Below are 14,797 nucleotides of genomic sequence, written 5' to 3'. Positions count from 1 at the left end.
ACAAACTGATTTCTCCTTATTCTGAAAGAGAATTTTCTTGTCCTGATTTAGAAGTCATTTGTTTTAAAATGCAAATTTCGTTAAAAATTTTTTGGGGGGGTATAGAAACAAATTAAAATTCACCCTGTTAATCAGGTAGCCTGACTTTCCCTAGCTATTCTGGGAGCTGATTAATTTGCTAATCTGCAGAAAAAGCCATAACCCAGGACCCTTCTCTCAATATCTGCCACACATCTAATACTGAAGAAGGCCAGCTTATAAAAAGATTTCAGTTTTCTGTCCAGAAAAAAATGAAACTGAAAAAGGCACGCAAATGTCTTTTTAAAAATCACTTAAATTTCACATTTACTTTATTGTAATGTCTTGATAAACATCAAGAGCTTACAATATTTCATTTTACAGTCTTCTCTCTAGTATTTAATGATCTGTACTCAAATATTTGAGAAGATGCTGCTTACATGAACTCCGTGATTCTTGTGTAGATGTAGGCTACCCCAAAAGGAATAATACTTTTATAATAGGGCGAATTATGCTTTTTTTTTTGACAGTGTGCTCTTTTTTTTTAATTAATTAATTAATTTATTTTTGACTGTGTTGGGTCTTCGTTTCTGTGCGAGGGCTTTCTCTAGTTGCGGCAAGCGGGGGCCACTCTTCATCGCGGTGCGCGGGCCTCTCACTATCGCGGCCTCTCTTGTTGCGGAGCACAGGCTCCAGACGCGCAGGCTCAGTAGCTGTGGCTCACGGGCCTAGTTGCTCTGCGGCATGTGGGATCTTCCCAGACCAGGGCTCGAACCCGTGTACCCTGCATTAGCAGGCAGATTCTCAACCACTGCGCCACCAGGGAAGCCCGAATTACGCTTTTTAACCGCTCTCTGCAGTGTGTTTTTGTTGTTGTGTTGTTTTGCTTTCATTCCAGCCACTCCCAGTCCAGTACCTAATGAGCTACCCAAATCATTCTTAGAAAAATTGATCTTATTTTTGGAAACTGAGTTTGTTAAACAAAGAGTCAGAGAAAACAAATGTATGTGCATATGTAAATAAAACCAGCACTTTAATGAATAATCATTTCACCTACATTGATAGGCATATAAAATGACCAGGTATCCAAATCTGCCTGAGAATTTGTTAATTATTTAAAGTAACCAACCACAAAACAAAGGGCCCCAAGAAATACCCCAGCCAATGCTGGGGCCAAGATAGCCTATATGCCGTGCTCCTGCTAACGTTCTGGATAGCCATGGCACATGCTTATGCAGTCATGCTACAAAGCGACACTGATAAATGAGCACAGTCTGTTAGTGGCTTAGAGCCTGTCAGCCAGGCAGACAGGAGTTCTCAGGCCAGGGTCCTAGGAAGCCTGGGACTACCCACCACCTCAGCCCTGCCTGCAGACTAGACTCACCGGGGAGTTTTAGGACAAACACAGGCCCCTGGACTCCAGCCCAGGCCAAATGAATCAGAATCTTTGGGGGATGGCATCCAGGGATCAGTACTTTTTCAAAGCTTCCCAGAGGCTTTTACTGTGCAGCCAGGGCTGAGAACCAACTGCTCGAAGAGAATAAGGAAACAGGGTGAGACCTGAGCCAAGAGAGGAGGAGGCTGCACTGACAAGAATGACAAAACCTACCTAGAGTCACTTGGGAAGAGGGAAGTCTAGTTCTACGGGGATTCCCTGCAGTGCACAGAGAAGTATTGCTAAACATCTCATGGCATAAAGGAACACCTGGCACAGTTGAAGCCTTCAATGAATGGTAGCTAGCTATTACATCATTGTTATTCCTAAAATTATCATTGTTATTCCTAAAAAATATACTGTTCCTAAAATTCTTTATTTACTTGAACATTCTTTTTATTTAAAAATTGTTTAAATATAGAGAATTGCACAATCTTTTGCATACCCACCACTTACAGCAGTTGATATTACTGAACTGGACTTATCAGTGTTAGAAGAAAATTCTACACGATTCAATGAATTCGTATCCACATCTGCCTGACAGCCTTCCTGGGTTGTTCTGATGGGTAGAGGGAGGAGGGAGAGGTTATCTGGGGGAGCATTCAGGAAAGGGCAGACTTGGGTGGGACACAGTGGTGTTTAGTAGGAAGATACTGAGTGTGGGAAAGGCAGTGCCTGAAGGTGAAAGTCTGACAACTGAACTGTGCCCTGGCTGGTCATGCGCTATACGCTCCTCCTCCCTCAGACCATTACAGTCCTTAATCCCTTGTGAATGCCCCCTTCAGAAAACAGGGCCCAGGAGGGGAAAGAGCCCTACATCCCTCCTACCCCATTAGCTTCCAAGGTGGAAAAGCTCAGTAGGAAACAAGAGCAGATTTCTCAAGATCTGAGTCCTTAAGTAACTACCCAAGGCATTGGAGATTGAGGCAAGATCCCTCTCTTTGAAAACCCTCTTTATCTCTACCCTCTTTTCGGCCTGACTTGACTTAAAGCCAGAGCTGAAACGTAAAGACATTGGACAGTCTAAGTTCATGCCCTAAGACCACTAATCAGCTTTATGACGTCAAGCCTGTCACCCCACTTCTCCAGTGGTGTCCTCATCGACTAAATGAGGTTTTTAGGATTAGAGGATCCCTGAAGCAGAGCTACTTAAAGTGCCAGTCCGGGTTGAGATAAGGGGCTGGCGTCAGAATGTAAATCAGCACGCTGCTTCTCTCACCAAGAGAGTATTTCTGTGAGAAAAAAAATAATCAGCTCACCTCGGCAGCGTGCTCAGAGCTGAAGGTGGCTTACATTCTCTCGCAGCCCCTCATACTGTCAGGGATTGTGTCAGATAGTTTGAGAAGTAGAAGTTGGCTGACAAACCGCATTTGGAGCAGCACCGCTTTAAAGTATTTTCCGGCTTCTGCTCCACTGTTGCCCCCCGACGCCTCACCAGCTCTAACTTGAACGGGAAAGTACCTGACGGAGGCTTTCCTTTTTCACAGCTTTATGAGACATGATTCACATAGCATACAATTCAGCCATTTAAGATATACAATTCAGTGTGTGTGTGTGTGCTTTAGTATATTCAGAGTTGTACAACTATCACAATTTTAGAACATTATCATCACCCCCAAAAGAAACCCTCCACCATTAGCAGTCACCCCACCTCCCTCCGCCCGAGGCAACCACTAACCTTTCTTTCCATCTCTATAGATTTGCCTATTCAGAATATTTCGTACAAATGAAATCACACAATATGTGAGCTTTTGTCTGGCTTCTTTCACTTAGCATAATCTTCTCAAGGTTCATCCATATTGTAGCATGTGTCAGTACTTTATTCCATTTAAAATGCTGAAAAATATTCCATGGCATGGCTGTACTGCATTTTATTTATCCATTTGTCCATTAATGGACATCCTGATTCCTTCCATCTTTTGGTTATTATGAATAATGATGCTACAAATATGTGTGTACAAGTTATTGTATGAACATATATTTTCATTTGTCGGGTATATACCTAGGAGTGGAATTGCTGCATCATACGGCAACTCAATTTTAAGTTTTTGAGAAACTGCCAGAGTATTTTCCAAAGTGGCTAGGAGGGTTTTCTGGTTGGGTTTAGGGACATAGAAGTCTGCATGACCTTATAAACAAAAGGAGAGGGACCCTTGTGTAGTGTTCAACAAACTCAGGTTTGGCTGAGTTCTTTGTAGATTATCATTCCTAAACTAAGCTGGAAACATTACAGTTCACAAAGTAATCATTAATATTAGGGAGTTCGTGGATAACTTGGATTCCTGGATTCCTGTTCTTGAAAGCCAATCTGCAGAGAGCAAGAAAAGGCACCATTGGGACTTCCCTGGTGGTTCAGTGGTTAAGACTCCGCACACCCAATGCAGGGGGACTGGGTTCGATCCCTGGTCAGGAAACTAGATCCCACATGCATGCTGCAACTAAGAGTTCACATGCCGCAACTAAGAAGATGGTGAGCCACAACTAGGGAGCCCACGTGCCACAACTAAGGAGCCCGCCTGCTGCAACTAAGACCCAGTGCAACCAAATAAATTAATATTAAAAAAAAAAAAAAAAGCACCGTCTACTTCGAGGGCTCCAAGAACCCTGCAGGGGTATCTGAGGATCAGTCTACTGAGACTAGGACTCTCTGTCTTCTACAGCTCAGAGCCCCAGAAAGGGCAACATGCAGGCTTCTCATTTCCTAGTGAGCAAGGCTTCTGGCTTTCTCTCAATCCTGCAATGACTAATTGGAAATGAGGACAATGTGGTGGTGGAAATTTTCTACTTTCTTATTCTGCTCTGCAGAAGCCATAGTAATCCCTATAAATTCTAAGTATATCACCAACATATTTCAGCAGATCTTTTACTTTTGCATTTCTTCCACTCCTAGGAGAACTGCTTACCCTAAATTCCATTTCACCTTTACTAGCTCTTTTGGGTTAATTTCAGTTAGAATCGGTTCCTTCCTGTTTGATCTTTGCTGATTCATCTTTTGTTCTTTTTTATGCCTACCCTAAGGTCTTACTTACTCTGGGTCTGAGCTACATTAAATCCTTTCTGGAACAAGGTGAGGTATAAATACTCATAGAGTTCCTCTAGTCTGAAACAGTAACTGTTTATAGCTCCAAGGCAGAAAGAAGAAGGACTATCAAGGGATCTAAATATCAAACCTAGCTCTAATAATCAATATTGGCATCTCATTTTTGTGATCCATTAGGTTACAAGAAGTATATATTAAATTATAATTCATTTACTCCCTTTAATTTCTTTTCAAAAACAGTTATTCTAAAAGGATATAATTATAATTATGTTTTAGTCATTTGCTATCCTTATTTTTTCTTAAGTTAGATGGCATTAGCCTTTATGATACAGATATTTGCTGGAGGTACCAGTTCATCAGAATTCAACCCGATGCACTGTATAAGACACCAGAGATCAAGCTACTCTTATCCTCTCACTTAGAACTCAGTGAATTCTTTAAAAGTTAAAAAAAAAAAAATTTATCTAATTACCATCCCTTTGTAAAGTCTCCCAAAGTGTTCTTGGAGATTTTTTAAAGATCTGTGCAAGTTAATGGGTAAAAGTTACTGGGTTGCTGCATTCTTTCAAAGTAAATTTCCAATTAACTTTAAATGCTCAGGGTAGAAAGTTTTTCAAGCTTCCTCCTCCTCTTTTTCTCTCCTCCTTCCTATTTGTTGTGTTCTAAGAGTCTATCCTTTGCTCTACCAATGGTTCCTGAGCGATCTCACCCACTCCTGACCTCCTGGTTCCACTGCGTACCAATAATCCATTCCTTTCTCCAGCCTGTATGTGTCTTCTGAGGTCCAGTCTAGTACATCCAACTGTTTATGAAAAATTTCCACCTGGATGACCTAAAAGCACCCTCAATATCTAAAACTGAATTTGTTATTTTGATGACACCAAAAGCTTGTAAATTCTCCTAAATTTCCTATTTCAGCAAATATTACCTTTCACCATATTAGCCTTTTAGAAGTCAGCAAAACTAGACATGCCAACCTTGACTCCCGTCTCTTCACTTCCCACCATACTATTCTTTCTGCCCCATGAATACCCCTCATTTTTGTTCTCTCCCCTTCCTCCCCCCTACCTCTGCGTTCACACTCTGGATAGGTCTTTAATAACTGCCTTCTAACAGATTTCCCAGCCTCCAGCCTCCTTCCCCTCCATCACTTTCCTGCCATGGTTCTCCTTCTAAAACATGACCATGACCAAGTTATTTTATATGTCAATTATACCTCAATAAAACCAAACTTTAAAAAAAAAAGTCAATGGTTCAATACTAGGTTCCTTGGAATTCTACACATGACTCTTCAAAACCTGGCCCTACCCTTCTGGGAGAATTCCTATCACTTCCTGAGTAATGAGAGGGAGCACAGTATAATGGTCAAGAACATAAGCACATAGTCAGCCTACCTGGGTCTGAATCCTGGCTCTGAATTTCTCAGTGAGAGCAAGTTCTTAACCTATTTGTGCCTCATTTTCTTCATCTGGAAAATGGGGATGGTGGTGGCTACACTTACCTAAATCACGGGGTTGTTTCTATTGCTGAACATCGGGTACAAAAAGACATAATGATATATTCTACGGACTCAATAAACATTAGATAAAATGATCATCATTTTTATCCCTCCACAAATAAGTACTTGCTACTACGCTCTTTAATACCTTGCTTTTCATGCTGAGAAAGCTCCCCTATCCCCTCTGCTGGTTCAATACCATAGCCTTCAAGATCCAACCCAAATCCACCTCCACTGCTATATTCTGCTGCCTCCCCTGGGGCAGTTAGTTACTCCTTCCCTCTATGCTCTGTAGCCTTAATAAACCTTCCTGTGGTCACACTGTATTTTGTATATATTTATGTATCTGACCATCTCCTGCAACTTAAGTTAAAGCTCCTAAATAAGGGTTAGGGTTGTGTGTAATAATGTGTGCACTCCTCACTCTATTGCCTTGTACAGTGCCTGATTTAGTAGGCATACAACACAGCTTTGCTAAATGAACAGATCCTTATCTCTCACTTTATGGAACCGAATGGATTTTACTTTGCAGCACATTATTTTCTTGAGAGCCTCAGACCATGTCTTCCCCATCTTTGTGTCCTGGAAGCACCTAGAAGGACACACAGCAGACAAGAGCTGCTCAAAAACAATTTGCTTAGTCAAGAGCCAGAGTGACAAGTTCAAATCTTTCCCTTTAGAATACCTACCACCTGTCTACAAGATTCCTAAAGGGCCAGACTAAGTAAGGAAATGTGAACCTTCACCTTCACGAGGCACTTGAGTGAGACCATAAACACTTTATAACTTTAGCTTTTGAAATCATGTTGATCTTGATCCCCTCCAGGACTTAACTTACTATAAAGGAAAGTGCAAGAGCTCTTTTTTTTTTTTCCCAAATTCTCATAATGTACCGACACAGTGACATGATTGTAAATTTTTATTTCCATCATGACTTAATTATTTATAGTCTTAATATCATTCTCTATCAATGACCCAGAAAAAAAGTTTCTTTCTATTCTGATAGAATTGCCTTTGACCTGTTGAAGTGGTGAGGGACTAACAGTTGAAAAGCTTCAAGAAAATTTCAGTAAGTGTAATATTTCTCATTCCAACTCACAGGTTAACATCAGACAGAGTGATGATTTTCCAAGAGATGGAAGAACTTCTATCCTAGCAAAAACTTTAGGGGTTAGAGGGAAAAAAAAGCTGATTTAAAATAATATTTCCTCCATGTAAACTGTGGCAGGCAAATAGGCATATAACATGCAGTCAGTCCATTTCATGACGACAGTAAATTTCTTAATTAAAAATGTATTACTGTACTGGTTAATTTTTTTGGTACCAGTTAATTTTTAAAGAAAATATGTTTTACATTAAAAATGATGTAGATAAATATTTATTGATGCTAAAATATGGTAAGTATAAAAGTTAAGTTATAAAATAAAGCCTTAATTTAAAAAATAGGAATATATTACATTTTAAAATTTAAATATAAGATCTGGATGAACGTAGACTAAGGGGGTTCCCCTGGTCGTATAATTATGGGTTTCCTTTTTTTTTCTTATCCATATTTTTCCACAATGAACTTGTATTGTTTACATAATAAGCTATCTTAAATAAAAAGGAATATGTTTTTGTTATAAAACTGGAAATGATTCTTTTAAAAATTAAGCCGTTGTGATTAATTTAAATTTACTTACCAAGAGATTCTCCCCTGCCACTCCTCTGTTGTTAAAAACCACACATCTAAAAACCAGGAAAGTAATTTTTGTTATTTTTACACATGATTCTTACAATATAATATAAAAATCATCTTATTGGCACTGTTTTAGAGCACTGAAAGGTTCTTAAAAATCTGTTCCGAAGAAATAAGGATGCTTGATAATTTCATTAAATGCACTAAAATACATTTCTAGTTCTCTAAATTCAGCATGTGGGTTCAAACCAGAAAACTGTGTGTCAAAGTGATGTTAAATTTTCCTACCAAAAGCAGAATTTTTACAACTACTTCCTATGTATATGTGTAGGCCTCCAATAAGTATTATTAAAACAAGTCTGAATACAAGTCAAACTTAAATGTTTTTGCCTCAAATTAAAAAAAATATGTCCTCTACCTATTCTATTTGCAACATTAATAAGCATCTATTCCTATCCTGAGAAACAGCTCTTGTTCCCTCAAGGCTCGGCAAACACAGACACTGGAATTTTACCTGCGGTGAAAACATCACTACAGGTAGAGCTGCAAGGAGCATGGCATCTGGGTTGGAAGGTTGGGCCCCCACTATGCTACTGCTTGGTGTTCAGCTGACCTAGGGGAGGAAAGACTAGCTGTGTGTCCTATAATCCTGTTTGCCTCTCCTAGGTCAATGGTCGTATGTAAAGGGCTTTAGAGCAGTGCTGGCTCACAGTAAGTACACAACGACAGTTAGCTAATTAGTAGCAATGGTAGTTGCAGCACAATGCTAACCTTTACACAGTCATTCTCCACTGACAAAACTTTCCGTCAACCATAATCCTGGATATGTATTTTTGCCATCCTCAAACAAAATCCTGACTTGTGTCTGCATGGGTTCTCTTTGATTTAGTGAATCTATATTCATGTCAATTAAAATTCATTTTGTTTTGTCTATCTACTTAGCTAATCAATCAAGACCATTTAAGGTTCTAATTTAACCCCTCCCCTTTTTGTATTTAAAGCATTTATTATCTTTATTTTCATGATGTATTTAACACAGAAGAAATAAATACAAAAAGCCTATAATTAAGAATATATGTGACAGGGCTTCCATGGTGGCGCAGTGGTTAAGAATCCACCTGCCAATGCAGAGGACACAGGTTCGAGCCCTGGTCCGGGAAGATCCCGTATGCCGTGGAGCAACTAAGCCCGCAAGCCACAACTACTGAAGCCCGCATGCCACAACTACTGAAGCCCGCGCACCTAGAGCCCGTGCTCCACAACAAGAGAAGCCACCGCAATGAAAAGCCCTCGCACCGCAACGAAGAGTAGCCCCCGCTCACCGCAACTAGAGAAAGCCCGTACACCGCAACAAAGACCCAACGCAGCCAAAAAAAAAAAATTTAGTTAATTAACTAAATCTATTAAAAAAAAGAAAAATGTTCTAATATCTCAGAAATCTAATTTGAGAAAAGGCTAGAAATATTACATTTTATTGACTAGTCAGAGAAAGATATTAAATATACTATAAAAACATGCAGAAAAGTTACGTAGGGTCAGTTAGTCTTTAATCTTTTCTTGCTAAAAAGAATGGCAAGACAGACAGCCACTTGTATTTACTTGCATAAGCACATAAGTAACACAGGAATCGGGGCTAAAGTTAGTTGTGACCTTGAACGTCGAAGCTTCCCGTCATTTAGAAAAGAACCACTTTCAAAGTGCAAACACTACATAAGGATAAAAATGGCATCATGTGACTGCCCCTGAGAGAAGGGAACAGAATTAGTGAGGGGAAAGAAAACGATGATCTGCAAACTCAGGAAAAAGCAGCCTATACATCTGGGATTTTCTTCCAAATTACAGACTGGGATGTTTGTAACTTTCCTTTAGGCAACCTTGAAAAGTGGATCACAGCTCTGCTATCTCTTGCTAGAGGAGAAACTGTACTGACGTCTCCATAGGTCTTTGTTTCTGACAATGTCGTCACTGTATATACCTCTAGCCTTGGGAATGAGGCAGAGAAATAAGGGAGGATGAAGCAGAGAGCAGCTATGGAGGGAGGCAGAATGACGGCTGCCCTTTGGTCCCTTTCTCCCACTCCAGTTGGTGACAAGCAATTAGCTGCTTTCGTTTAACCCCTTTTCTGCCCTGACCGTCATCAGGGGACACTTGACACTTCAGTAAAACGAAAAGAGCAGGCTGTGAAACACCTACTATTCCTAAGACATTTGATAAGCCCCTCTTAACTTTATAACAGCTCTCTCCAAATAAGTTTTACAGTTTCTCCCAATTTTAAAGGGTATGTCTAGGAGGGAAATTGTTCTGCAAAATTTATTTTTCCTACATACTTTAACTATTTAAATTTTCCTCTCAAAACAGGGAAAATATAAATAAAGAGAAGAAATACTAAATAAAAATCTGATATTGAGAACTTTCTATGACAACAGAACACGTTAATTAGGAAAGCAGATGATTTTCACTTAATGAAAATGAGGATTTCTCAACAGCCCAGGATTTCTCAACCTTGGGCACTACGGACATTTTGGATCAAATACTTCTTTGTAGTAGGGCTGTTGAGAACCACTTGGCTGAGAACCACTGTTACAGTGAAATGGGACAGATAGCCTTGAGTCTGCTCAAGCCCAGTGATCTACCAGAATAAAGGGATTTTATCATACAACTTTAAATATTTTCCAGTTCTAAGATTCCACAAGTCTTTGAGTCTATGACTAGAAATAATAATCAGCAAAGGATGGAGTGAGAGGAATATTCAGAGATCATTATGCTGATTTCAGATAATAATAACAGATAATATTTATTAGTGTTTACTATGTGCCAGATTATCTTCTAGGCATTTTACATGAATATTAATATTGGAATGACTCATTCATTCAAAAATTTATTAAACAGACTAGTTACTGAATTAAAGATTGAGTTAGTGCTTGTAAGAGAAAAACAAAATAAAAATATGAGGTTCCTGGCCTCAATAAGAGTATAATCTAATTAGGTTGAAAAGAAATGCATTATACTTCCAGATGAGTGACCACAACAAAAGTGATATCACAAGGTAGTATGTGATTCAATGTCCAACGAGTGGTATAGATAATAAAGCCTTATGAGGTTAGGATGGGCAAAATTCATTAGGAAAGGATTCATGAAAAAGGCAGATAGATCTTAAGCTGAGACTCAGAAAATGGTAAAGATTTCAGCAGAAGGAAAATGTGAGATATAATATGGGCTGAAGGGAGCAATGTGAGCAAAGATATGAGGTAGGAATGTATAAAAGTTTCTGAGGGATGAGAAAATAGATCATTTTAGCTGAAACATGACTACATAGCAGGATAACAATAGAAAATAAAGATGGAAAAATAGGTTAGCATCAAAATAGGCATAGGGTTCAGAATGCCAGGTTAAGAAAAGATGACAAGGAAGTTCTGCTTCCAGAAATGTCATGGTAGCTCCTACTGGGCCAACCCTTCCATAGAATAAAAAATAAGTGCTTGATAAATTATAAAGGTGATGGAGAACAACCAAAGTAGGCAGAAACTAAATGGGAGTTGACACTTGGAAGAGAAAAATGGCATTGGGTGAGTTTCTTTTCACAGCTTTTTGGCTGAGGGGAGGCACCAGCTGATATTAGTAATGGATAAAGGTCAAATAGAAATGTTCAATCTCATGGGCTTGAAAACCAGAAAACAGAGTTTGATGCAACTACAAAAGTTAGAGAAAGGGGGAAATCTCAGAAAAGAGAGAGATACAGAGGCAGAGTCCTAAGTTCTGGATTTAAAAAATGGGCACAAAATCTGGCTGAGCCTTCTGTGATGTAGACTCTAAGCAGTCCAATTAAGGATAAAAAACTGAACAGAGATTTCAGCTGCTGTCTACTACAGAGGGGACAGAGTTTGAATTTGAGTTTACCCAAATTATCTGCCTGATATACAAAAATCAGTTAGAAAATATATAGAAACTCTTTTTAAAAAATATAACAGAATTCAGAGTCTCTACAATGGATCATTCAAACTGTCCAGAACAAAATCTAAAATTACTAGACCATGAAGAAACAGAAAAACATGACCCATACTCAAGAGATAAGATAATCAATGTAACTGATCCTGAGACAGTCCAGGTGTTAGAATTAATAGGTGAGGATTTAAAGCAGCTATTATAACTATACTCAAGGACACAGAAGAAAATAAGCTTGTAATGAATTTTTTTTTTAAAAAAAGGAAATAGCAGCAGAGGAGTAAAACCTATCAAAAATGGAAAATCTAGGTTAAAAAAATACAATATCTGAAATAAAAAGTTCACTGGATTTTCAAATTGCAGTTCCAATCTCAAGATGAGAGAGAAAAAAAGATTGAAAAAAATGAGTAGAACTTCATTGATTTTGGGTACATTATCAAAAGATCTAACATACATGTAATTTTGGTCCCAGAAAGAGAGGAGAGAATAGGGCAGAAAAAATATGTGAAGAAATAATGGCCAAAATTTTTGCAAATTTGATAAAAAGACACAACTCATCATCTCAGAAAGAGAGAGAAAAGTGAAAGGGGAATGAGGGAATCAAAAATCAGAAAACAAATACTAAAATGATAAACTTTATATCTACCATATCAATAATGACATTAAATGTGATTGAACTAAAAACTCTAATTAAAAGGCAGAAATTGTCAGACTGGATAAAACCCTCAGGACCCAACTATATGCTGTCTACAAGCAATACACTTTAAATATAAACACAGATATTTTGAAAGATAACATATAAAAAAAGATATATCACATAAACGGTAAGCATAAGAAGGTTGGAGTGGCTACAGTAACATCAGATTGATATCACAACCAAAGATAAAGAAGGACATTTCATAATGACATGAGTTCATTCATAGGAAAATTAACAATCATAAATGTATATGTGAGTAATAACAGAGTTTCCAAATACACGAAGCAAAAATGGACAGAATTAAATGGAATCACAGAAAATCCACAATCATAGTTGATTTTAACATCTTTCTATCAATGAGACAAAAAAATTAATAAAGGTATAAAGTGTATCAATAACACTATCAACTGTCTTAACCTAATTTACATTTATATAACACTACATCTAACAGCATAATACACATTCTTTTTAAAAAATGATAATACCTGAACATTTCCAACCTCACTAAGGTCATAAAGGCATTATGACAGATAAACATAATTCATGTACCTTCTTCTAGAATATGAAGCATCAGAAATCAAACACATAGTTAACAAGAATATATTACTGACTGTATTAATACCCAACTGCTGATTATCACATGGTAATGGAAAACACTGAAAGTTACATTCATAATTCAAGAACCTCATTCTCTTGTTTCAACTCTTTCCCTATAAAATCTATTCCCTGAGTAGGAAACATGACTTATTTGCCTGTCCTGTCTTGAATTTCCCTCATGAAACTGAGTCCTATGATATTACAGGTCTACATTATCCTGATAGGCAACAATCATGGGATTTGAGGAGCTAGTTGTTCCCAAGTTAGGAGCCTGAGACATCCAAGGGTGTAAAAAAGTAGTAAAGGAGAGTTTTCAAAAATGACCAATTTTTCAAATAGCCTAACAGAAATCATACATTTTTCTGCAGCAAGGCTGTACAGGTGAACCTTAACCCTGTCACACAGTGTCTAAGTTTGGTGAAATTACTAACACTGTAGTTCTGTTTTTGATTGGTAAAATGGGGATAATAATACATATCTTGGAATTGAGTACATATTAAATAAGATAACCTATGTATAGCACCTAGTATGGGGCCTATCATGCGGCAGGCACTCAAGCTAAATTTAACTGTAGTAAACAAAAATGGCAATTCTAATTATTTTTTGCTGATCATAAGCTTTAAGTGGCCCTATGAATTTAAAACAAAAAAAGACCAACAAGTTAATATTTAATTAAATGCAATTTATTAGGCATAATATTTCAAAACCAGTGGCCACAAGGGGAAAAAGAGTCAAAGTTATCTTTGATGTGAGGAAGCTAAAAACCTTATTATACAATTAACATCAAGAGTTCTCTTTCAGCAATCTCTTAAAACATTTTACTGGAATCTTTTTTTTCCCATTAGCTCTCTCATTTTCCCTAACATTTACTCAGTTGCTTTCTGACGTTCTCATATTTTATCTTACTCATTTGAATTCTAGCTAGGTCTCTTTGGTATTTCTGTACATTCTGTTAACTTAAGACCCAGTTGAACTAACCTACGGAAAACCCTGTTTAAGAACAAAAGTGTTCTACACTAATTATATGAACTAATAGGAATTATTCTAGTGTCACAGATCACTGCTGGCAACTTTATTTCCCAAAACCGAGTCAGAGACATGTATGTGTTCCAGGATGCAGATTCCAGCAGCCGCTCCATCTTAGCAAGGCATTACCTTCCTTCTCCCTGTTCCACCCGCTGCCTGGCCAGGCACACTGCTATCTCTGGGCCCTCCTGGGATGGTTACTCACCTGGTAATAGGGCTGAGACAGTAAGTACCTCATTTCCATCTGACCAGACTAAAAGAGCAAGGCTCTTTTCTAAGCCAGACAATGGCCTGACTCACTCCTTTAACTTTCATAGCTTAATACTTTAAAAAATGTTCATCATGGGCCAAGGTTCTTCATATACGTTACATGCAATCCTTATAATCCTATGAAGTATAGGTATCTGAGAAAATTGAGGCACAGAGTGACTAAATAATTCATCCCTGGATACACAGGTAGTGTGTGACAGAGTTGGGATCTGAATGCAGGCAGATCTGACTCAGTGATCCACTTAACTAGCTCACTACGCTGCCCTGTGCTGTCTAAACTACTGACATTAAATTCTCTTTTTCCAAAGAGGATGGGTGCTCTGAACATAGGGTACCCTTTGAGTGCATGCCAGCTCTGATAAAAAGAGCTTTGTCCCTGAAAGTTTGTTAATTAAGGTATCATTTTATAGTGGAACATCCAGCAGCTCTATTCCGTAGAGAATAGGATCACTTGTAGGTATCCACCATAACTTTTCCCAGAAATGCCATTAAATAAGCTAAGTTCTTTATTCAGTACTTTCTAACATTTAGCATTATTTCATCTACCCAGTCTCATGAATAATCAGTTAACTGACTCATTCTCAAAACTTTAAAAA

General features: G+C 38.1%; 1 protein-coding gene across 1 annotated transcript in view; it reads right to left on the bottom strand.

Annotated features, from left to right (window-relative positions):
* Positions 1 to 14,797, bottom strand: part of ABHD3 (abhydrolase domain containing 3, phospholipase) — a 37,979-nt gene that overhangs the window by 15,323 nt on the left and 7,859 nt on the right. The window contains exon 4 of the mRNA XM_061169573.1: positions 7,674 to 7,719. Coding sequence (XP_061025556.1) covers positions 7,674 to 7,719 — 46 coding nt within the window. The remainder of the gene's footprint in view (positions 1 to 7,673; positions 7,720 to 14,797) is intronic.

This window comes from Eubalaena glacialis, chromosome 15 (assembly GCF_028564815.1).
Source record: "Eubalaena glacialis isolate mEubGla1 chromosome 15, mEubGla1.1.hap2.+ XY, whole genome shotgun sequence".
Taxonomy (NCBI): Eukaryota; Metazoa; Chordata; class Mammalia; order Artiodactyla; family Balaenidae; genus Eubalaena; species Eubalaena glacialis.
This window is presented reverse-complemented; position numbering and strand designations above follow the sequence as displayed.